This window comes from Polyergus mexicanus, unplaced genomic scaffold, assembly GCF_030449975.1.
Source record: "Polyergus mexicanus isolate NDT 795.1 unplaced genomic scaffold, iyPolMexi1.0 SCAF_13, whole genome shotgun sequence".
Classification (NCBI taxonomy): domain Eukaryota; kingdom Metazoa; phylum Arthropoda; class Insecta; order Hymenoptera; family Formicidae; genus Polyergus; species Polyergus mexicanus.
In genome coordinates, this window is record NW_027223333.1 from 1,469,817 (window position 1) to 1,494,029 (window position 24,213).

A 24,213-nucleotide genomic window follows, 5' to 3' on the forward strand; every position below is an offset into this window, starting at 1 on the left:
CCTATTTATATATACTCCGCGTCCGCCGTCCAGTCGAGCGGCGACGATCGTGTCGCGTCGTCTCGCGTCGGGAGGAGCCGAAAGCACGCTTTCTCTCTCTCTCTCTCTCTCCCCTACCTCCTCCTCCTCCGTCCACCCGCGCCGTCAGCTGCACCTGCCGCGCGCCGCCACCACCCGCTCTCTCGCCACTTGGGACGTAGCCGCCGAGGGCGACGGTTCGCGCCTCTCCTCTCTCACGCTCCCAGCTCAGCTGCTGCGACAGGATGCCTGCTGTACGATAACGGAGTATCTGGTTCACCGTCCGCGCAGGATCAGTTGCACCGGCAACCTTGGTTAATTAAGTCCGATTAGCGATTTCCTGCCCCCCCCCCCCCTTCTCTCTCTCTCGATATCATCGTCGTTGTTCCAGTTTTACGATAGATTCCGGTAGCATAAGTTTGACAATTTCGTAGGTTTTTAAAACACCGGAGATTTCATAACGATAATTAACGCGCGCGTTCAAACTTCTCTCGTCATTTATTGTTTACTTTAAAGAAATTACGCGATGGTATTAACTTCAAAAATTATACGAAATGCAAACGGAAATTTTGGAAATAATGTTAAAGCGGGTGAGACGAGCGTTGCGAGATTTTAGTTTATTCAATTATATATAAAGCGAAGCGCTCTTTCTCGATCTGACCTCGCGACCGTATAGCCGAGTGCGGGAAACACATTCCTGTCCGCCGATCGATTAATCAACGGGACACACCGAGGACACTGAAAACATACTTTTCACAAGCTACTCGCATCCCCGCGGGCGAGCGCTTCCTCCGCGCGGGTAGCCCACTTCCGGGGGTTCGTCGGATACTCCGATTCTTTCCTGCCCTCTTGCGCACTTCTGTCCCATAGCGTCGCATCGACTCGCGGAAATCCCGCTCGCGCGGGCAGATTCTTTCTCTCGTCGGTCTCTCTCTTTCTCTACCCTTCACCCCTCGCTCGCATACGGGCTCGGGTCGGCTTGTGCTCGGCAGCGAACTCGTGCGAATTCGGCGTAATCGGGCCGTCTCGTCTGTCGGGCGAGAACGCACGAGCGCCACGCGCGATGCCGCAAGCTCTTCTTAGCCGTGGGCGTGATTGGCCGACTGAACAATGAAGCGGACGGCGGGGCGACACGGCGCGAGAGTCATCGATAGGGAGAAGGAGAGACGGGGGGAGTCGAAATCCTCGCGGGCGAAGGCCAGCGAAATTCATCGCGGATAATATACGCGCCGTTACCGCGCGTATTAATCTGTTTATCCGACAGGGAGTTTTGGCACACGCGGTATGTATAGAGGGGATTCTCGGCGAATACGCTAAAGGAACCTTTTTTCGACTATTACGCTTCGATGGCTTGGCTGCGTTTTTTTATTTTATCGGTATATAATGTCCAATTTTCTAAGAATAACGCGCACACATATGAGGCATATTACTTATACAATGAGTCCATACGTCTCGAACTTCTTTTAAAACTCGACAAGAAATTTTCTCTGTAAAAAGATGGAGAAAAGGAAATTTTTGTACATGCTTCTATTGCGAAAAGCCCACACGCTATTTGCTATTCTTAACGCTCGTTCCATATGCGCCATGATGTAATTGTAAATACTATATGCGTACAGTTTAGCTGTAACTATACGGTTGGCAACGTTGGCGCGAATGAATTTGCGGATCGTTCCTCGCGAACCTCGTCCTTCCGCTCTCTCGTCGTGTTGTAGTCCTGCGAGAAGACACGAGTGCTGCCGAGTTTCTCCGATTACGGGACGCGGTTGACCGAGGAGGGTGAAGGGCACTGTCCCGATGTTACACCCCTGGTAGGGTGACCTCCGTTTGTGTTCCCCGTTCCGCGCTTCGAAGAAACTCGATAGTCGAGCGACTCGGCTGAGCTCTCGCTTTTTCAGATCGCGAAGACGCGAAACCCAGAAAGACGGCTTCGAATATATCAATGTTCGTGTCATGCGAATAATCTTTAAAAAAAGATTGTATTCTAATCTTACACCGACGATTATCATTCCGAATACAATTTTTCATCAACCCTGCGTCGGTAATCTAATTTTTACTTTTAATCGAAATGACATTGTTTTTCCAAGAGGTCTCGCCGCGGTCCGTCCACGATATTTTCCTTTGGAATCGTGCGATGTTTTATATAATTTATTAATCATTAATTATATTTAATAATCATTGATCGAAAACCATACGATGAATCTATCGATGGCATCAACGTGCAATCGATACCTTTCAAATGAGTAGTTCCCATCTCGGAAAGAATTCTTCGCTTCCTTCGAAATGTATATCCCACGAAGAAAGATACTACGTGACCTACAGTCTCGCAAGCGAGGGAGATTCATAAATGTAGGCAGGCAGGCAAGCAAGCAAGCAAGCAAGTCGGTGCATGTCCCCGTATTGATCCTTTCGATAGTAAGTGGGCACTACGCGCATTGTATGGAAGGTTTCTACATACCTACCTACCTACCAACCTTGGGAACGCCGAATACATGTAGGCACCGTATAAGCGACGAGCGAACTCTCCCGGTGCCTTCCTCTGAGAAATATCTCTGTCTATCTGTCTCTCTCTCTCTCTCTCTCTCTCTCTCTCTCTCTCTCTCTCTCTCTCTCTTCCTTCATGCATGTATGTGAGCTCGGTTAGTGTTTTTCCAGTCTTCCCCATGATCGTTACGGCGGACCATCGGTTCTCGGAACTTCGAAACTGGTATCGTTGCCTCTTTCAGACTTTTTACGAATCGCCGCGCATCCTTCCGCGCAACGCCTTCTAACGTGTCTACCGAGTGTCTCGATAGAAATTTCAGGTCTCGACGGAATATTTCGTCGCAATATTCGGATGAGAAATCTTTGTTGTCCAGTGCGATCTGAGCGAATTTTGTGAGTAACATTACGATATTTTCTGTTGAAAAAAATAATCATTTTTCCCGACAGCCGATGATTTAAGATCGAATAGCCGTAGTAAGAATCGAAGGGAATAGCCTTTAGCGAGAATGAGGATTGTTAATTCTATAATTGAGAAATACAATAGTCGATAGTCATTTCGAACGAACTAATGACCATAGACCAAGCACAACTGGCGGTGAAACGATGGATCGCGTATCTCGGAAACCCGCGTGCTAAGATCCCCGGATTTCCGAGGTATCCTCCTAGGGAGACGGCTGACGAAGAACCGGGGCAAAAGGACGACAGACCAACTTTGAGAGATGTGCATCGCGCGATGCAACGCGGTTACGGGAGACGCCCAGAGCCCGCAATCTGCATTACCGTCCGCTTTTACCGCCACATTGAGCTTCTTTCGCCGACTGCTGATGATATATCGACGCCTGACTAGCGGAGCAAACAAACAGGGAAAATATTTGTCGCGGGGGGCCTTTTCCTCCCCGTCCCCATCAAGCCCGTTTCGTTCACGCTCGCGTTCACCATCTCGCTCCGTTCGGTCCGCGCGCCGTCAGCGCGATACGGCGGATAGGAATGCTTATCGGAAGTATCCATACTGACTTTTTCATATTACAGGTATCTCGTACAATACATCCAGACATAATATATTACCGATTCAAGGAGCGATACTATGAATTTCAAGCGCTTACACCGATCATTTCCCTATATAATTGATCGGAAATGGCTCGGTAATTCTCCACTCTATAATAAAACTTATCATATTGATAATATTGTAACGTTTCACTCAGATTGCGTATTTATTGAATATACGTATTTGTTAAATATGTTTAATAACATATTTATTAAAAGATTCCAAGCAGAAATGCTTGAAGGAAGGAGACGAAAGAATTGGAAATGTTCACCGATCAAAAATTGATTGCATCCGGCAGAAAATGGAAAGACGGTACCAAAAGACGTTTTACGTAACAATTATATAATATTAAGAAATTGAAACGGATTATTGTATCATACGTGAAATTAAAATATTCAAATTACATAACAAAATTATATTACAATTATATAATAATCAACAATATGAGTGTAATGATTCTATCCAAGATACGTCATCTTATAAAGTAAAAGATCTTCGATTTATACCATGTCATGGCACAGAGAAAGGACGCGGGTATTCGCGCGCGAGGAATGTAGAGCCTGCTGAGACGATATACGTGGCCTACAAGGATTCGTGACACAAGGAGAACAGAAATTTACCGCACGGAACCGGGCTCCTTTTACCGACCGTCAATTTGACACGGATGTAACATGGGTCTTAAGTTTAAGTCGTCACCGTATCTCGATAGTTTTCGCTCGAATGGAAATGCGTTGCGAAAGCGTATGATTGAGAAATTATGCTATTGTTATTGTTGGCGAGAGAAGGCGAATCGTCAACAGCCGTTTGTCCATCGTCACGTTTATAGTTTTCCGATCTGACTAGTACCATGAGATGCAATCGTGCAATCATGTCCGAGGGAAGAATCGAATTCTGATATAAGTAACAAGGTATACGAAAATTCTCCCGTTTACGATTAATCCGCGATATTGAAGCTTGGTATCAACAGGTATATACGAGTGAAAAATTTGTAAAAGGGCAGGGATTCTTATATAAATCTCGATGACTTCGCCGAATAAATTTTCTCCGCTCTTAACTATATCTTTCATCATACAAGTCGTCAAATATTTTCAAACTTACATAGCGTTCGGTAAACGATTCGACACTATTACATAATTCACGAATCTTGATAATTACGTGACTTAAATTTTTGTATTAACATTAATTTGCAAGTTTAAGATGCTTGACAGTATTAGTCATACGAAATGAAAATGGTGGATTATCATCGGAATAAACGAGGTCTCTTTATTGAAAGAATCGATGTTTGGGTCTGTTGAGGGTTTATAAGACTAAACAGACTGAGAATCGGCCGTTGATCGTGCTCATGGTGTTAGATTTGTACATCCATTCATTATTTTCTCGTTTATCTTATTCTCTCGAAAATGGACGAATAACGACCATCGCTATCATTAGACTCCTTGCCGATATCTTTCCATCTCGGTCATTTACGTACATAAATATCGTAGCAATAATCAATTCGTTTTCGGAAAAAAACTATGCCGTTCACATAATTTTATCGAAACTTGATGGAAGACAAGAAAAAGAGTAACCGTGTAGATTCTTCGCTTCTGTCGTTTATTCGCGAGCAATGAACGAAACGATAAGATATCTCGCTGTTACAGGCCATTTGTATGACTCGTAATTTTACCCGTCATTTTCAGCTCGCTATTTAATTTTCACAAATACGCTGTACTAGATAAAAAGATTGCGAGAGCTAGGAAAGCTATTAAGAAAACAATCTCTAACGATTGTATCGTTCTACAATATTACACCCACAGAAAAGATTTCCGGATCTAATGCTATTACTCTTCAATCTATCATAAAATAGGTTCGATATAGCGACGATCATATTTATTATCGAAAAAGGAATATTTTAATCTTAAATGGAAAATTCTTAAATCTAGAATAAAATGCTCTTGGTGCTATCCCGTTAATTTTCTCGCAAAGATGAAGATGGAAATTTGTAGCGATCTAACATCAAGTTATTCTAAATGCAAGAATATATAAGCTTAGATTTGTATATGTTACTCTTGTCCCAAGATAGTAAGACAATCTTATTTAATTCGAGAGAGAAGAAAAGGAATTGTTGATTTAATTTTAAAATTGTTTTATTTTTATACCGCATAAGGTTGCGATACGATTAAATATGTGAAGAATATTTTTTGTCTCTCTTGTTATTAGAAATCCTTTCTGAGAGTGTATACATGCGTCTCGAGTCCATGTGATTTCTATCGCTTTATTTTAACATATTAATCGACTCTTAGGAACTCCACACAATTACATACATAGAATCCTGCGATTCTCCGCGGATAAAGTCGGACGCACACAGCATCCGCGCCGCGTATCCGCTTTTTTCTGTCCGCCTGTGCGGGGAGCTCCCGGCGACCACCTAGTGCCACGTGCAGGAACTAGAGCCGGCTTTCGATCGTTACTGATCTACCTACGTTAAGTGTTTGCCCGATGTCCGTGTGACCGCCGAGCCCCACCCTGATTGTTATATCGCCCGCCGCCGGCAGACACGCGAATCTTACGGTGAATTCGCGGCAATTGTTTTCGACGCTCGCGAGCCGGCGAATCGATGTCTCGGCCGTTAGATTTTCACGTCACTTTGTACAATATTTTGCTGAAGCGTAGCCTCTACCCTAGTAAACGATATTAAAGATAGGAAGAAACACGGAAGCGATGCTTATGAAGGGAGGAGGAGTCGTGCCTCTCGATCGCAAAAGAGAGAAGGATCGAGAGGAACGCTGCTCTATACTCGATATCCCCGCATGCATATTTCGGAGACGCATTATATATTGAATGCCGAGATCGCATCTTTTTTTCACTCCTTCCTGCCTTTCTTCGCGGCATGCCCCTCACCTCTCGCAAGAGGAACACATACTTGTGTCGACAGATCGCGCGCACAGTACGCGTTGCTTGTCGTAGAGCGCGGTCGAGTAACGACACGACACGCGCCCGACAATGTTGCATCGCTGCGATGATAAGCCTTATCTCTCGGTCAGCAGTCGTTCCAGGCAAATACGCGACGATAAAAGTCGGTCTTGAAATAGTTGTCCGCAACTTGCAAGTTTTGTTTATTTATCAAAGCGATTGCTTTACGTAAGATCCGATGTACACTCGAGAGCCCGTAACATACGTATAGTTATGGTAAGAAAATACTTTTCCCTTTCTTTTTCTTTGTCTTAAAAGAAGTTTATACGAGAACGGCGATTCTCCGATAAATGTAATCTTTCGATGAACAAATGATCTCGGGAAAAAAAAAAAAAAATTAATTGTCTCTGGGTACAAAGTATTAACAGGCACCTAAGAGATCGTGTTGTGCCGAACCATTCGCTATGTCACGCGATGCTATTGCGTAACGTTAAAGAGTTATAAAAATGTTGAACGGGGTCGTACAAAAGAGCGATGTGATACATTATGGAGACTAACTATATAGCCCCACCATCGCCGTATATGCTCCGATTTCCAAATGGAGACGTGTCGTAGATTTTATACGGCTTTCTGTTATTTATCCGCCATCGCGTTATTCCGCGAATTTTAGAAAGATCGAAGTTTAAATCGCGCAAGACTTTGATAAATAGAAACGATATATTATATTGTAGATTCAAATTCTCATTTGCATTCGACATTTTATTTACGAAGGTATCTCTTATTATCTGTAAATCGTGCGTGGGGTAAACTGGCCTTAACTGTGGAGCAGAAATCTGCGTTACGTCTCGCTCAATGCGCATCGTCGTATCGTCAACGATAGAGACGTGCGCGCGCGCACGCGAGAAAGAGGGAGAAGGAGAGATCGTATCGCGCGTTGTTGACCTACGGGAGTAGTCCGCGCGGTTATATGTCGTAACTTTCACAATGAGCGTTCTCGTCGTCGCGCACCCGCTTAGTGCCAACCATCCTCGGTGACCATCGACGAGGCTCGGGCGCCCACGATCGGCAATCTTCGTACTTTCGGCGTACAACAATCGGCCGCTCTCGGCGCAGGACTCCCGCTCGTCGTCATCGCCTCGCAAAGTAAGGAATGCTCGCGATATACGACGCCGATGGTATCGGAGTGTCGATATTTTGTTCCTCCCGACTCGCGTTGCGCTTCTCGCGCCGCTCCTTTTCAGCGAACGACGACTCGCGATGATGCTCTCTCACATGGCCTTGTTCTCGCCATTAAATCATCACTAAAGCGGTCGCTATTGTTCTTAGAATAGACATCGTTTCCCCGCGACGAAACTATTTATTGCTCGAATGCTTGCTTTGGCGAATAAAAGTTGCGTACACTGCGTAAGACCGTTTGCAGTTATAGATATTTTGCAATTGTTGATATAAAAAAATAAAAAAATATGAATATATGTATCTTATATGTATATATATAAGAGAAAACTTACAAAATTAATTTAACTGGTTAAATAATCTAAGACCTTGTGTTTTATTATTTTCATATAAATTTTTATTTAGAAATCAAGTTTGATATATCCTCTATATGACATTTGGATTGAGGAATGAGAGTCGTGATCTTCTCGCTGTAGCTATGTTGATGCATCGAGAATGCAAATAATTATTGCGTTGCGAATTAAATTTCCGATATCACATATTATGAGAAAAAGGAACGAAAGAGAAACAGAATACATTATTACACGAGATCGATAAATCAGCGTTCAAGGTCGAAATGAAACTTTATCCCGACGCGATCGTTTTTTCAGATCTCATCGATCATATATTTTTGCGCGTAAACATTTCCTTTGCTAATAGAAGCCGTGCCGTGCCGTTGACCTGTCAAACAGCCTACGCGGTTATGTCGTAACTTTCACAATAAGCATTTTTATCGCGTTCGCTCTCCGGCCGTTCGCTAGTACCATCAACTAGCAATATGTAACGAACTCTATGCGCGAGACTCTGTAGTTTTTTTTTTCTACGTTTCCATGTTTGGAAAATTTGTCGAAAATGAAAATCTCGCAAACGTTAGCTCTGACATTAATAAAGGAAATTTATAAATGTGTACAGCACTGCGAGGTAAAACCGTTATTTTCGTCTCATGTTAATTGAGTGGCGAGACGGCGCCTGATAATTAACGCCGTGTGAATGTGGCTTAATCCGGCCACGAACGCGTCCTTGCACCGTGTCGGCCACCGCGCCGTTTACACGGGGCGCCGGGTAGCACCTAACCTAACCTCTCGTCAGTGTAACGTGCGCGGGAGCTCGCACGCGCACCTCCTCTCGCGTCAGCCGGCACTCGCTCGAGCGACGTACACAGAAAACCGCGTGGTTGGCGCGCACGGCGCAAGCCAAGACAACGAGGCAACGCCGCGTGGCCGACCAGCTGATCGCTCGGCAACGTGCGGGCTGCGGTGGGTAGGAGCGGCGGGAGGGGGAATCGCGCGCGACTGGGCTAATGAGTGTGCGACCTATTGGGGGCTCGTTGGTGGGGAAGAGACTTGAAGCGCGGGGAGGGGAGAACCGCGCGAGAGATCCCACCGCAGAGTAGGGGAGGGGGGGGGGGGGGCGCTGTGTTGCCGTCACGTCAGACAGTCGTGCCTCTTGTCGCCGCCGCCTCCGCCGTGGCCGTCGCCGCTACACCGACGGTGTTTTCTACGATCGAGTGGCGGCGGCATTGCAAGGTCTAGGAGGCCGCGCACTCGAGACGCCGCAATCGTTTCTTGTCGCAACGCGAACGAAGCAACGGCTCTACAAAGTGTGCCTTGTCCACGTGCCGGCTTGTACTTTACCGGATTTCCTCTCAGTTATTCTGAAACTCTACAGGATGTAAAAAATTGTTAGGATATCTTTTGAATGAGCGTATTGGCTGGATATACAGTATCAAAGTATATCGTGCAGCGAATAAGGAACGAGGAATTTTAATCGATTAATGATACGTCACGCCGAATAATTATTATGTGCCGGCTCGACTACCGTAAACGTCATCTATTTTTTTTTTTTCAAATGGCTTCGTTCTAATTCATTCCACAAATGAATGTCAAGTGATTCACACTATCCTGCAATTCATTTAGCATTCAGTTAGCGAACTTGTGCGTTTATTACATAATTTCGTTTAAATTTTATTTTATTAAAAAATTAATCGGTAAAGACTTAATACACAATCGATCGTGTATTTTTAATAAAAGATAGAGATTAAAAATCGTTTTGTCTAATATCTCAACTAGACTTGATAATATACAGGGTGTCCGATAATTTTTAACACACCCCAAGTGTGAAGGTAGATTGGCTCGAATTGAGAGGATTAAAAAAGATGGACCAATTCGCGCGAGTATTCTCGCGCAGCGAGAAGAGAACCCAAAAATAGGCGCGCGACAAAGTTTTGGGAGGAGCGTATCATACATAATGATGGATTTTCGCGTCCTAGCAATTACACAATATCAATGCCCGATCGATATCGGGCCGTTCTTTCTCACCGTACGGTAACGCTCGCGCGAATTGGTCGATCCTTTTTTAATCAATTTCTCAATCAATAATTATTACGAAAATCGCAAAATGACACGGGACTTTTCTTTTCAGTTTGACCCAATCTACCTTCACACTTCGGGTGTGTCAAAACTCTCATCGGACATCCTGTATAACTATAATCGCAAATTGTGTGGCATTCTGAATATTTTTAACTGAACGAAATTCTCGGAACATAGCGATCATTCGTAGAATACTTGGATTGATTTGCCAAGTTACGTCAACTGTTGCATTGCCGTTTGGCAAGATAAGTACGTTAATAGCTTATACAATACTATCGAATATAATTTCAAATGTCAAAACACGTACACGTTTCTTATTTTATCGCATAATAATAATAATCTCTCATTGCTATTTAAGTAAGAAAAACTTTGATACATAGACGATGAAATATTTTTAATCTTATGTCAACGTTCAATTTCACGGATATAAAGAAGCACTTACATTTATGCAAGTAATTATTGATTTTCATACATGTCGATTCTATACCACGAATATATGCCCACGGTGGCATAAAAATCGCGAAATCACACCCGACATTTGTCTTCGACACACCGACGTGAACGCCATCATACGGAAACGATCGCGCTCATTTTCCATGGAACTTGTGCCCGAGGAAGGGAGAGAGGGAGGGAGGGAGGGAGGAAGGGGTTTCTCTCCTCCCAGCTCCAGAGGCACGAGAGCGAGCGGACTTCCGAAAAGGAAGAGAGGAGACTCCAACAGGGCGACATTGTCGTTCGCTGTTTCCGAGACGCCGCGCGAGGTTGCCCGTCGACTCGTATCTCGATATCGGTGTAAAAAAACGGTGTAAAAACGGTGCACGAAGGGATGATGGAGGGAGGGTGGGTGGGAAAGAGAAATTTCTCTGCCACTCCGTCGTTCTTCGCAAATGTGTCGTTGTTGAAAACCCTACCTACCGGCCGCTGTGCAATGGCGACCCTCTCTTGGCCGCAAATTTCACGCCGACGATCGTTGGCGCGGTCAGTATCACGTTGACATCGAATCGCGCGTATCTCGTCCTTATCGAACTGTTTAGATTTATTATTCGCGCATTTGGATTCGTGCCATGTGGATGACACTCGATTGTCGACGAGAAACTCTCTCCGACTCCCTGTCAATCCGGTATAAAACCGGTCGTTATGTGGATAGTTGTGGGCAAACGGGACATCGTTCGTCGTTTACGAGACAGGTGAAATAAAGAGAGATGATAGCGTTAAATATGTATTTTACATATATTTAATTTAATCGAGAGAGATGTCGGACTAATTAATTTCTCGCGCCAATTACTTCGTGATAATTTATCGCGTCAAAATTATTACCATCTAAACGATTTCGATTTTACACATTTGAGCTTTCGATCAGAATGATTTCGTTTTTTTTAAGACTCGTTTCCATGCGATATTAACGTGTTATTTATGTCTCTGCGCAATATCGAATATCGCGACACAAATCGCCGCGAGAATCGAATGTCATTGTCGCAACGTTATAAATAATCATACAAACAGTCGATCCGCGCTGACTTTGAATTTTCACGACACTGCACGACGTTAAAATGGCGTTATCATTGGTTGCTTTTTGCGTGAATGGCGTCGTTACTTTCTCTCGAGTTTCCCGAATAAAAATCGCGTCAGTGATCAAAGATTCACGATATAAATAATATAAGGATATAAGAATTAGTGGTACTACATTACTGCTGTCATGCTTTATCGAAAAGTTCATCACTAGTTTATCTAACTTGTCGCGAGAATATGAAAGTTAGCATGTTTGCTACAATCGAAATTTTTTAATGCTCCGATTCGTACGTTATTTTTGTAAGAAAAAAATTTACATTCCTTATTTGCGACTCACACGGGTAGACATCTTTAATCATTATCCATTCAGAAATCGCTCCCCATTAATCTCCCTTTAATTCACCCGCGAAACGTATCGTTCACTAATCCGCGAGATTATTTTCGTCTTTGATAATTTCGTACACAAATGACCGCGACTGTACACTACATATCACTACATTTCACACGTTTCCAAGTATTTACTCGGGACACGATGTATCCTTTTCGTATTCGTTATCAATTTCATCGATACCACTGTACGTCCCAGTTCAGACTCGCTCGGTCGCTCGACCTGCTATGTTCGTCCGTTCTGCCGCGTTCCGTCCTCTTGTACGTCCCCCTCCTTTTCCCTCCGTCTCCCTCCTCTGTTTGCTCCCCCTCCACTTCGTTCGGCCTTTGCGTCTCTCTCGCTATAATACGCCCTCGCACAGGCCGAAGCACGCGTCGGCACGACATATTTGACAGGAGCGTAACGAGCGGCATCGCGATAAGGGCGCATTTCCAAGAAGATGCAAATGCTATAATTTCGAAATTTTTCCTATCTACGGAGAAGCTAAATTTGTTAAATGCTACTATAAGTTAGACGAACGGATATTCGTTAAGAGGAAAAAAATTTGGATCGTTCAATGAGTACGTAGCTTTTTCTTATGGCACGTACCTCTATTTAGCATCACGTTTACGAATGCGTAGCCTTCTAGATCCTTATATAATACTATAAGGCAAGATATACATTTGATTGAATATCGAATATGCGAATTAATATAGTGCCATCGCTTAGAAAATAGAATATAATTATTTATATCGACATGTATGCTGCATATTCTTTCTTAAGCCCCCTCTCGCTATAGTAATATTAAATTAAGTCGTCGGACAAAATAATGTGCGAGCCTTCTTTTCTCTGATATTATACATCTAAATATATTAGTTTTTGTGCATGTCAAAAACGAGTGACATCCGATATTGCCAGGATCTCCGATTGTTCAATCTAGTAAACAACCCTACGAACGCTTCCTCGGAAATTCTCCCCCTTTTTTAATTGTTTTCTGCATTATTGAGCGATTGTATAATCTTTGCTCTCCAGCAAAGATATGTTTTATAACAGTTGATCAAAATTTTCAACTATTTATTATTATTGAACGTTGACATTTATAGAAAAGTCTTCGACGTATTTTATCGATCTATGTTATCGAAAATGAAATATGTAATATGCGAAAGAAGCTAATATATCTCGAATGTAGTGCATTACGCAAAAATTCAAGATTGTATACTGACATCATAATCCAATATGGCTGCAGTGAGAAACCGAGAACTTTATCGATCAATTGAAAAGAGCGAGAACTTTTTTATCGTTTTTATAATCTTTCGCGGGTTATATAGATTGATAAACTCTCTCTCTCTCTTTTTGAGAAGGAAAAAGGTTTGATACTCAGAAAGACTCCAACTTTCTCTTTGTTGGTAACTATCATCTTCTTTGTCAATTTTAGAACCGTTATCTTTCGATGAATACCTGTTGTACAGTTTACCTCGCTATTTGCTTTTACATTGATTGGGTTTCGAGGAGAAGCGCGATTTATACGGTTTATGAATCTGTTGAGAAAAGCTACTTCTTCGCCATTATTAGTAGTAAATACACAGCCTAAGCTTTGTCAAAATCTCACCCAGATACCGACCGCAGCTTCGGGCATTATAATCCTTTCTATATAGTTAATTTCTAAGATACTGCATTTTTTATAAAACTATTTCTATGCAAAAAGAGAGAGAGAGAGAGAGAGATTTTCTTTTCTCGCGGGATAAATGAACATGACAGCAAAAAAAAGGGCAGGCAGTCGTTTGCCAACCCAAACTGCTCGCTTCTTCGCGAGATACAACATCGGGGTGCAAAGTAACGCCGCAAGGCGGAACCGCGGATCACACACGGGAAACGTATCTCGGTGGATCGGTGGAGACGGCGGCAACGGTGAGGAAGCGGGAAAGGCAGAGGGGGGAGGGGTGGGGTGGGGGGGAAGTACAACAGAGCGGAGCACCCCTTCGCACGCTGTAGCGGCACAACCACACTTCGCCACATCGATTTTACCGGCTCGCTTGCACTCGCACTCGGTCGACCCGTTCACTGAAGGAATGTCTCATATGCCTCCCTCCTTCTCCATCCCCCTTTCCCCTCTTGTCGTGTATTCCCTCCTCTCCTTCAAACCCCCGCACCCCTTGTTCTGCCTGCCGCTCTGCGCCGCCAACCCCCCCGTCAGTCACGTCGGTTCTCTTTCTATCTTATCCCGCCGTCCATCCCTCTCCTCTCCATCCAAGCTCGCCAACGTCTGCCCCCTTCCACCCCCCCCCCTTCTTTCTCTTCCTTTCTCGTTCGCTTGTGCATTCTACCAAAGTGTGCCTCTTTCTCTCCGTCCCTGTTGTGCGATGCGGGGTGGTAATGGGTCTCGTGGGGAAATGGAAGAGGAGGTTGCACCTTTTGCCGCATCTCGGAATCTCGCGCGTTGCTCATTTTGCCGTAGAGAGAAAGAGAGGAGCGAGGGAGACGAAGGGTGGCGATTGAGCGAGCGACGAAGAGCGGTAAGAGGAACGGAGGGACGAGGAAACGGCGAAAGAGAGTGAGATAGAGAGTGAAACCTCGGGGCTAGAGAGTAGTAGTAATAATAATAATAGTAGTAGTAGTAGTAGTAGTATGCGAGAGCGGCGGCGGCGGCACACAGTGGTCGGACAGTTCCAGTTCCGTTTCGATTAGGCGAGTCCACGCGCGCCGGGTTTTTGGCTCGCGCGGATCTCGTAACTCCACCGAGCGAGAAAAGGCGTACGCCCGATGCCGTTTAACGACGTGTCCATTGACGCCGCTCGGCGCTGTCGTTGCCGTTGATGCCACCGGTCTCCGCTGTTTACCCGGCGCGCCGACCAGCCGCACGTTAATATTCACGAGCGCATTCAAGAGGAAACGAAGTGAACGGACTTCGTGCTACGCGAGGCGCACGCGAGAAAGAGAGAGAGGGGAGCGGAAAGAGCCTCTCTCTCTCTCTCTCTCTCTCTCGTAGACGTACGTACAACGCGTGCTGGCTACGACGCGAACTCGGTCTCTACGCTGCCTCGATTTACGGTTCGTTCGTGAACGGACCGATCCTTGAGTCGGTTATAGTCATATCGGGGACAAGTTGTCAGAGTTACACAAGTGCATAAGTAAAGTCCGCATGTGTACGCCTAAGGTTTATCGGGTTCGTATAATACGTACGTGTACATATTTATGTCGGCGTACTTTTCCGAGTTCTCGCGAATTAATTATCGCGCTCCGTATGCGTTTACACGGGCACGCACTATCGCGCACACGCGCATACGCATCTGCCTATTTGCGCGCATTCATACACAACGCGATGCCATCCGTCTTGACGGCGGATCGCACCGACAACTAGAGTCAGAGAAAGAGAGAGAGAGATGGAGATTCATGTCTCTCTCTCTCTCTCTCTTCACCTCTAGCCCAGTTCCGGGCACGGCCACTGATCCACCGATAAGGAAGTTTGCTGTCCTCTCCCGCGGTTGGATTTGTTCGCGCGCGAGGAATTCGCGGGATCGAGCATCTCGTTGTCGTATAAGTCGGGGTCGAGGCGCGATATACTACCGTGTCACGTGACTAGAGAGGATTATCCGCGAAACGGCGCGAATTGTACGCGCCTGAGAACGCGCGACGAAATGTAATATCGCGAATGCGCGGATGTACAGTCGTGTTTGACGTCCACAGATTGAATTCCTCGCAAATTTATTTTAATCCTCTACAATTTTCCTTATACGTATATCGGCCCGTGTAACTTTGCAAGGGATAAATATTTATATATACTGCGTATCTCTTTTTATTTTCGTGACAAACGTCAAGCGCATCGATTGTCATGGCGATCCGACGTGTTCTCGATGAAAAAGCGATTACGTTCGATATGATCTGTAATTAATAATCTATTTGAGTTTTCAAACCAAGATATACTTATACGTATTGATTTGTCCATTAAATCGATCGCGAGGATTATGCCGAAATGGGACTCTGAGTCTTTCTCACGACTCGTATGAAATTATAATAGTATGAAGAATAAGATGATATTAGGTATTAACCCCTAATTTTTGTCAAAAGAAATCGATATTCGATCCTTGTAAGCAAATTAATTTACATCGTAATTGATTAAATGAGCGATATTTAATGCGATATGGATTACTGTGACATTCTCGTTTCCCTTTCACGCAAAAGATTTATTCTTCGTGAATCTCGCGCGCGCTTTCTTCCCCCTTTGGTTCTATATCGAGATATAAATATATTGAAAAACCGTCTCGAAATAATATATAAAGTTCCACGACAAAAATAAAAGCTCTCGTCAACCTTTAAATAGATCGCGCTGTAAAGTTGGCGCGCGTGATAAAAATCTAATAATACCAATTGTAAACGTAATAATCAGATTAAACTAATTTTTTGTTTTTCCAATCGAAAAGGGAAAGGTCGTTCTTACAATTAGTAACTTCAACACGCAGATAGACTTTGCAGTATACGTGAAAATATGGAAACCATTTTAGAATGTTGACATTTCTACGATTTGAACAAAAAAGGAACTACAATTATCGGACGGTAATATCTAATTACATTTGATTGCTTAATGACTTTCTCTCAGAGCCAAGCGTCCACTTCCTGGGGCTCTCCCTTCGGAGTTTCGCAACGACTGTTCAGTAAAACCGTGACGGGGTAACTCGCGCGACAGCGATGGCATACGATGGCGCGTGTCGTGCACGTTGATCCGAGAATGGAGCAGGTCGCGTCGCATCGCCTATGCAGCGGCAACACGAGAAGAGGAGACGCACGTAATTTATCGCTAAACGTGGGACGCGCCAGCGACCGCCGCGCGACGACGACGACGACGTCACACGCGGCCGGCTAAAGTGACGTAGCGTGTCGTCGCTCTCTTCGCTTATCAACGCTGTTAATCGAAGGCGTAGCGCGCGCGCGCCCCCGCCGATATTCCTCTCTCTCTCTCTCTCTCTCTCTCTCTCTCTCTTCCTCCCTCCCTCCCTCCCTCTTCTCGTCCTCAAGTCTCGGTGATCGCGGACGCGGACGCCGCGTACAAAAATATGTACCGCCGCGACACCGAGAGCCAGTTAAAATCCGAGGCCGGCCCCGAGAGCCGGTAGAGAGTTCAGAAGCGCAACGTAGTGAGTAAAACTGCCCCCTCGCGGTGCGCGCCCGTGGTGTTCCCCCGATCGTGCTCGTGCACTTCTCCCGACCGTGCGCCGTCAAGTTCTTGCTCCCCCCACCCCTGCATCGCGACCGCTACCCTCCTCTCTAATCTCCTCCCCACTCGTCGTTCTCTCGCTCGCTTCCTCCCCCGCGCGCCCCCGCGCGCGCGCGCGCGCGCTCGTGTTTGTCCCTTGGAAGGTTCCGTCGCCCTTCCGCTCCCTTCCTCCTCCTCCCCGCCGCTCTAAGGTCCTCCATTTTGTGCGTGTCGTGATTCCTCTATAACTCTGAAACGTATATATCGGACATTTCCCTCGCACTCCGTCGCCGCGTCACTCTTGCGGCAGGACCGTGCGCGAAATTTCGTTTACCGTTGACACACGCACACACAGTCGACAACGGCGATTACTATGGGATTTCACCATAAGTCGTCGTGGAAGGTGTTGCCCTCTCTCTTCCTCACGCACGCTCTTTCCTCTCTCTCTCTCTCTCTCTTTCTTTCTCGACGTATTTCCATTCTTCTCTCTGTCTTGTCTGTCTCTCTCGCACTCTCCATTCCTCCTGCCGCGCCGCTCTGTTCCGTCCGGCACCTCTCATCCCTTCCCCTTTTTTCTCGTTTCATAAGTCTTTCTCTATCCCTCCAGGTTTGTTCCTTCTAGAGTGTGAATCGTGTCTTTTTAACAACACACGCGATTCTCGTTGAGATGGTAGCGTTCGTACGCCGGGTTTCGCCGTTTGCGTAGCGTAACCTCTCTCGTCGCCGCCGTCAAAAAGCAGTAGGAGTCGAATCGCCTCTCTCGTGCCGTCGTATTCCTCGCTCCCGTCGTTGTCATTGCTATCTTTCGCGATCGGATTCGTCGACGCTCGCCGCGTTTCGTCGATTCGTACGACTCTCGTCTTTACAATGCGGTGGCGACGTGCCTTACCCTCGATAACGGTCGAATCGCACAGGCGCTCTTCGTGACTATAGTCCGTCGCTATTTGGTTCGTTGCATTACTTTTCTCTCACCTTTCCTGTGGCCGTTTTTCTTCTCGTTGCGACTTGTTCGCGGTATATCTTATAGCCGCAACGCCTTCTGCTTTCAGATGTCTGCTGGGTCACAAATTCAGATGGCACCCCAAACAACTGTAAACTCTGGTCAGACAGTTCATAGTCAAGACTCGAACATGAGCACTGGTAAGTCGGAATCATTTCCTTGAACACGAATATATGCGCGAATATAATAGAAATTGTATGAAGAATAATCTTAGTTCTCTCGATACATATTCTGATCCTTTGGACAATTAACTTGTCTAGAGGATAAAGCTATGTGTTTTAAAAAGAGCAATAAAAAAGCTCCTTCGTGTTTGCGTTGAAACATTCTTTGATAAACACAATTTATTTATCTATTATAATTATTCGCATATCAAAATTATAGTTTAAAGATATCTGGCGTGTTTCTAATAGAACTATAATTACAACTAGGCTCATCGCATAGTGATAAGGAGGTGGATGCAAACACTCCGGAAAAAGTACTACGGACTACTTCTGAGAGAAAAAGAAAACGTAAGGCTGATGACGGAGGCGGGGGTGTTTCAAGTAGCTCTATAACGAGTAAGGGCGCTAGATCAGTTGCTGCTCTTGATAATAAGAAGATCAATGAGTATTTCCCAAAGCATCATCTGGGCAATAGTCCTATTCGGCATGGTGGTGCCAAGAGCCCCTCTCCTCAACAGGCGTATCCCATGGTAAGATTCAAGATTAACGTTACAAAGAATATTTTAGGAGCAACAGATTTGTAATTTATGCATAATATCTATGTTTTTCTATCAACAGTTTCCACCATCGCCTCAACAGTTACTTTCACCACAAGTAACAACACCTAATTCTTCAGTGGCGGAATTCTCTTCACTGATGCAGCCACCAAGACCTCATCCTCAACCTCCACCACCTCCACCACCAGTTTCGACACAACCTGCGGGCTCGATGGTCAGCAAGCAGGTGCAGGTAAGGCCTACCAACCTCAATAGGACAAGCCAGGTCAGGCAAGCGAAGACTAACACCCCAAATGTAAGCAAAATTCGGTAATATCTGTAAGCATTTTATAAGAAACGACCCACTGTTTGTATTAGTATCTCTACCACCAATTGACGATTTGTTATAAAGATGGAATCTTTAATTTCTCTTAAAGCTTTCCTATATATTATTAACATCTACCAAAATATGACAGTTTTATCATTGGGCTAGGGAGATGAATAAGCAAAATTGTTATTATTCTTAATTGTTAAAGTGCACTGAGAAAGTAATTGTCAAATTAAAGATTTTTATGGTAATCTTTTTACAAAAGTTTGTCTTTGATCAAATCTTTTGTGTAAAATCAAAATAATAAGTGCATTAGATATTAGCAACAATAAGATATCATTATAAAAATTAATTGATCTCTTCTCTTTTCTATTTTTGTAACAAATTTTGTTTGTAATCTGTGAAATTACACGGATTGATTAGATTCCTCTATTTGCCTATATTATATGACCTGATGGGCATTTCTTGTCAAATGTTTGCAATAAAATCACCTAATTTTTGGCCAAACTGTAGCATTGTATACATTTGTTATTGTACAAATACAGGCTATCTTGTTGTAATGCCACTCTTTCTTGTTATGATACACTTGTCTTTAAAAATCTAATAGTGTTTTTTTTTTTTTTTTTTTCAAAAACGAGAAACTCAATTATTATATAGTCGCTCGAGGCATAAAGCGAGCATTAAAAGCATATTTTATTACTTTAGTATATGCATATTTAGCTCTTGGGATTCATCGAACATGGCATTTTAGCTCTAATGAATCCAATATTCCTTGACTGTTTCAAGATAAAACATACCAAGAATTTTTTTGGGATTGTGTATTGATTGGCGTTTACATGAGCATCATTTTCATATGCATACATTTTTGGTGTTTTTCTTGCTGCCTGTGTGCGATCCTCAGTTCTATCAACGTTTACTTGAGTTTCATTAGTTTATTTTCTATAATAAAAAAAAATCACACATGTAGTGAAATATAGAAATTCTTGTGTATATAATTAAATTGGTAGTTGTTATCTTTATCGAATAAATACGTTGCATCTGTGCAACTTTGCCAGATATAACTTGTGTTGACGATACGTTAAATTGTTGCTTATATATATTATGCTCTTTTTGCATGCAACAAGGTATCCAGTATTTACTATGAGTAATGCTGACAAATGTATCAGATGTTACGGTAATATTGTAAAATTCATTTATTATAAAATTGTACGAATTACATTTCAGACAGAACTTACTTGCCAGAGGATACAGGAATTTGAAAGTCAAGCCTCTTCAGACTTAGAATTACGTAACAATAAAATTGACGAATTAAATAGGGTAAGTATGGTTGTGATTATGATTATTATTAATCTGTTTAAATTCTACTACCCTTACATCAGAATTAAATTATATGAAATATGTAATCTTTCTTTCTCTCTCTCTTTCTTCTTCTCTCTTTAACATCACATCTGATATACACAGGCGAGCTTTATATTATCTTGATAATACACTATAATAAATAAATTTTATGTAAAGATATCTATTCCTTTTGAATTTTTGTTACAGACAACAGACGAACTTAGGCATCAAATGGCTAATCAACAAAAACTGATTGAACAACATAAATCGCATATAAATAAGTGTATAGACGTTGTAAAGAAGTTATTAAAAGAAAAATCAAACATAGAAAAGAAGGAGGCTAGGCAGAAGTGTATGCAAAATAGACTGAGGTTGGGTCAATTCGTGACGCAGAGGGTGGGCGCGACCTTTCAAGAGAATTGGACCGACGGTTATGCGTTTCACGAGCTCGCTCGACGGCAAGAAGAAATAGCGACCGAACGGGAAGAGATCGACAAACAAAAGAAGCTGCTGCTAAAAAAGAGGCCGTCAAACAGCGAAACCGGCAGAAAACGTAGTCAACCGCAACCCTCTTTGCATAACGGCACTGAGGCGACGTTTTTGAAGCCGGATGCAGTACCTGGATCGTATACGTGGCAGGAGTATTATGAAGCTGACGAAATACTCAAGGTACATCATGATGCACCGCGATCATATTCTTTTCTCAAGATATCTCGACATTTTCATTTTTTTTCAAGCTTGTGATAATGTGTATGTGTCTACAGTTAAGACAAAGCGCGTTGAAGAAAGAAGACGCGGATCTACAGTTAGAAATGGAAAAGCTTGAAAGAGAGCGGAACCTTCACATCAGAGAATTGAAGCGTATTCACAACGAGGACCAATCGAGATTCAACTCTCATCCTGTTTTGAATGAACGTTACCTTCTACTAATGTTATTAGGAAAGGGCGGTTTCAGCGAAGTGCATAAGGTGACGAAACACTTTTTCGTCTATCTGTTTCATTAATTATATTAATTTGTATACAAGCGTGAGAATATTCAATTTAGTTATTCTTATCCGTATCATATGCGATTTTTTTTGTATAGGCATTTGACTTAAAGGAGCAACGGTATGTGGCTTGTAAGGTGCATCAATTAAATAAAGACTGGAAAGAAGACAAGAAGGCTAATTACATAAAGTGAGTATTCTCAAATTATCACTATTTATTACAATAAGATTAATTATCATAAGAGGACATTTTAATAAAGCATGCGCTTTTAAAAAGGATGCTTCTATCTACTATTTTCTGTTACAACAGACATGCATTGCGAGAATATAATATACACAAGGCATTGGATCATCCTAGAGTTGTAAAATTATATGATGTATTTGAAATTGATGCCAATTCCTTTTGTACGGTTCTGGAATATTGTGATGGCCATGATTTAGATTTTTACCTCAAGCAGGTACACTTGATCTAATCATCATTTTACGCGAGCTCTTCAACGAGATAACCGTGTTTTCATTATTATATTTTCAAATCTCTTATTTCAGCATAAGACTATACCCGAGAGAGAAGCGAGATCTATTGTTATGCAAGTTGTATCGGCATTAAAGTACCTCAATGAAATAAAACCCCCAGTCATACATTACGATTTAAAACCAGGTAAACTTGAGATATTAGATCCTTTATCGAGAACAAGCTTTCCGAAATAGTTTATTTTTGTTTTTAGAGTAGATAAGCAAATGAAATCTTATAATTTGATATGCTTTTTGCAGGCAACATTTTGTTAACCGAAGGTAACGTGTGCGGCGAAATAAAAATCACAGACTTTGGTTTAAGTAAAGTTATGGATGAGGAAAATTATAATCCAGATCATGGAATGGATTTAACATCCCAAGGAGCAGGTACTTACTGGTACGTGCTTTTTCTCCACTGTCCAATATTTATTTTGTTTTACATTAATCATAAAATCTTATGATGAAAATTATCAAACTTATATATTTACTATAGGTATCTACCTCCTGAGTGTTTTGTAATTGGCAAAAATCCTCCTAAAATATCGTCCAAGGTTGATGTCTGGAGCGTAGGAGTTATATTTTACCAATGCCTATATGGTAAAAAGGTATTTATTGTGATGCATAATTATCGCATACGTAATTCGCTTGTCGTTCGCGAGTATAATGGAAAATGCGAATTTTTTTTTTTTATTATTTTATTTTTTGCAGCCCTTTGGTCATAATCAATCGCAAGCCACTATCTTGGAGGAGAATACGATACTGAAAGCCACAGAAGTCCAGTTTGCGAATAAACCGACCGTCAGTAACGAAGCAAAGGTAGTATTGACAGTACAGATTCTTGTTTACAAAAATGAAGACGTATCGTTCTACAACGAGACGATTTGTTGTTGCAGAGTTTCATAAGAAGTTGCCTAGCGTATAGAAAGGAGGAGCGTATAGACGTACTAACACTAGCTAGACACGAATATCTGCAACCTCCAGTGCCAAAACATGGCCGCCAAGCGAACAGCCAGCAGCAACAGCAACAGCAGCAGATACAGCAACAGCAGCAGAGTTCGTTCAATATCGGCATGTTTAGTGGTATGAACGCGTCGAGCAGTTCGTAGTGGAGAGAAAGGACTAAGGATGAAATCCTCGATATATACTAATACATGCCAAATCTTGAGCGCTCGGACTGTGCACGTCATCTCTCATCTTAGGGAAATAACGATTACTATAATCAATTGTAAATACTAAAGCCGGATACTATCATCGTCAACACCACCCACCACTACCATCACAACTATTACCACAACTACCACCGCCATCACCACACCGTCACAACTATACTTACAGGATCGACTACATAGGACATTGCAAGAGAGATGCGAGACTGGTCATCCGCAAGTCCAGGAGCTTGCGTCTTTCTACAAGCCACGCCGCATTATTCAGCATGACAAGAAACAATGTTGTGTTCGTAAATATTCAATTGTATTATCGTTCCTTGTATCAAACAGTGCGCTGACTTGATAATAGTGTTTAAAAGAAACGAGAGAGCGAGAAAGAACGAACGAGCGTGTGAACGAGAAAATAACATGTGATAAGTCATTATGAGTTACAAGTGACGCTTAGATTAAGGGGGAGGGGGGAAATAGAGTATGAGAGAGAGAGAGAGAGAGAGAGAGAGAGAGAGAGAGAGAGAGAGAGAGAGAGAGAGAGACTATAAATAAAACAGATAAAACGATAAAAATTCTTCCGAGTGGAAGCAAAATCAAGTTGATGAAATAAAGAAAGCAACGAAAAATAAGAAAAAAAATAGGAAGAAACCAAGAAAAGCAATCGGAGCAATCGCAGCAATCGCTTTTACGAAGACAACGTTCCTCTCTCCTGGCGTTTTAGTGTGCATGAATGAACGCTAGAGGATTGTTAAAATTAGTATGAGTGTATATATTTATACTATATATATATATGTATATATATATATATATATATATATATATATATATATATATGGTGTAAAAAGAACGACGACAAACATTGACAGTGGGAAGACAACTGTGGTGGCTCTATCCTCGCATGACCTCCGGCGCCGGTTTCCGGCATTCCATGAATGCTTGGCCTGCGTATCATGTTACTTTATTCGAATATTAACATTATTACCTGTATCATGACTAATAACGACTAACATACACGCGCATCCACATCCACACTCACACACAAAACATATACACAAGGAGATTTGATTGGTTGTTCCTATTCTGAAACGAGAGTGGGCTTTATATCTATAATGC

At 43.0% G+C, this 24,213-nt stretch overlaps 1 protein-coding gene across 7 annotated transcripts in view; it reads left to right on the top strand.

Annotated features, from left to right (window-relative positions):
* Positions 1–23,636, top strand: part of Tlk (Tousled-like kinase) — a 42,117-nt gene extending 18,481 nt beyond the window's left edge. For 4 of the 7 annotated variants that reach the window (XM_070306046.1, XM_070306044.1, XM_070306045.1 and 1 more), the window contains 13 exons: positions 18,131–18,221; positions 18,510–18,772; positions 18,861–19,094; positions 20,331–20,423; positions 20,652–21,113; positions 21,209–21,412; positions 21,529–21,620; positions 21,741–21,888; positions 21,977–22,088; positions 22,202–22,340; positions 22,437–22,548; positions 22,652–22,759; positions 22,837–23,636. In XM_070306046.1, coding sequence (XP_070162147.1) covers positions 18,131–18,221; positions 18,510–18,772; positions 18,861–19,094; positions 20,331–20,423; positions 20,652–21,113; positions 21,209–21,412; positions 21,529–21,620; positions 21,741–21,888; positions 21,977–22,088; positions 22,202–22,340; positions 22,437–22,548; positions 22,652–22,759; positions 22,837–23,049 — 2,271 coding nt within the window. In that variant the 3' untranslated portion in view covers positions 23,050–23,636. Of the gene's footprint in view, positions 1–14,953; positions 15,057–17,272; positions 18,029–18,130; positions 18,222–18,509; positions 18,773–18,860; positions 19,095–20,330; positions 20,424–20,651; positions 21,114–21,208; positions 21,413–21,528; positions 21,621–21,740; positions 21,889–21,976; positions 22,089–22,201; positions 22,341–22,436; positions 22,549–22,651; positions 22,760–22,836 lie in introns of those variants that run through there. The other 3 variants (XM_070306048.1, XM_070306050.1, XM_070306047.1) reach the window with 3 other exon arrangements.
* The last annotated feature ends 577 nt before the right edge of the window (positions 23,637–24,213 follow it).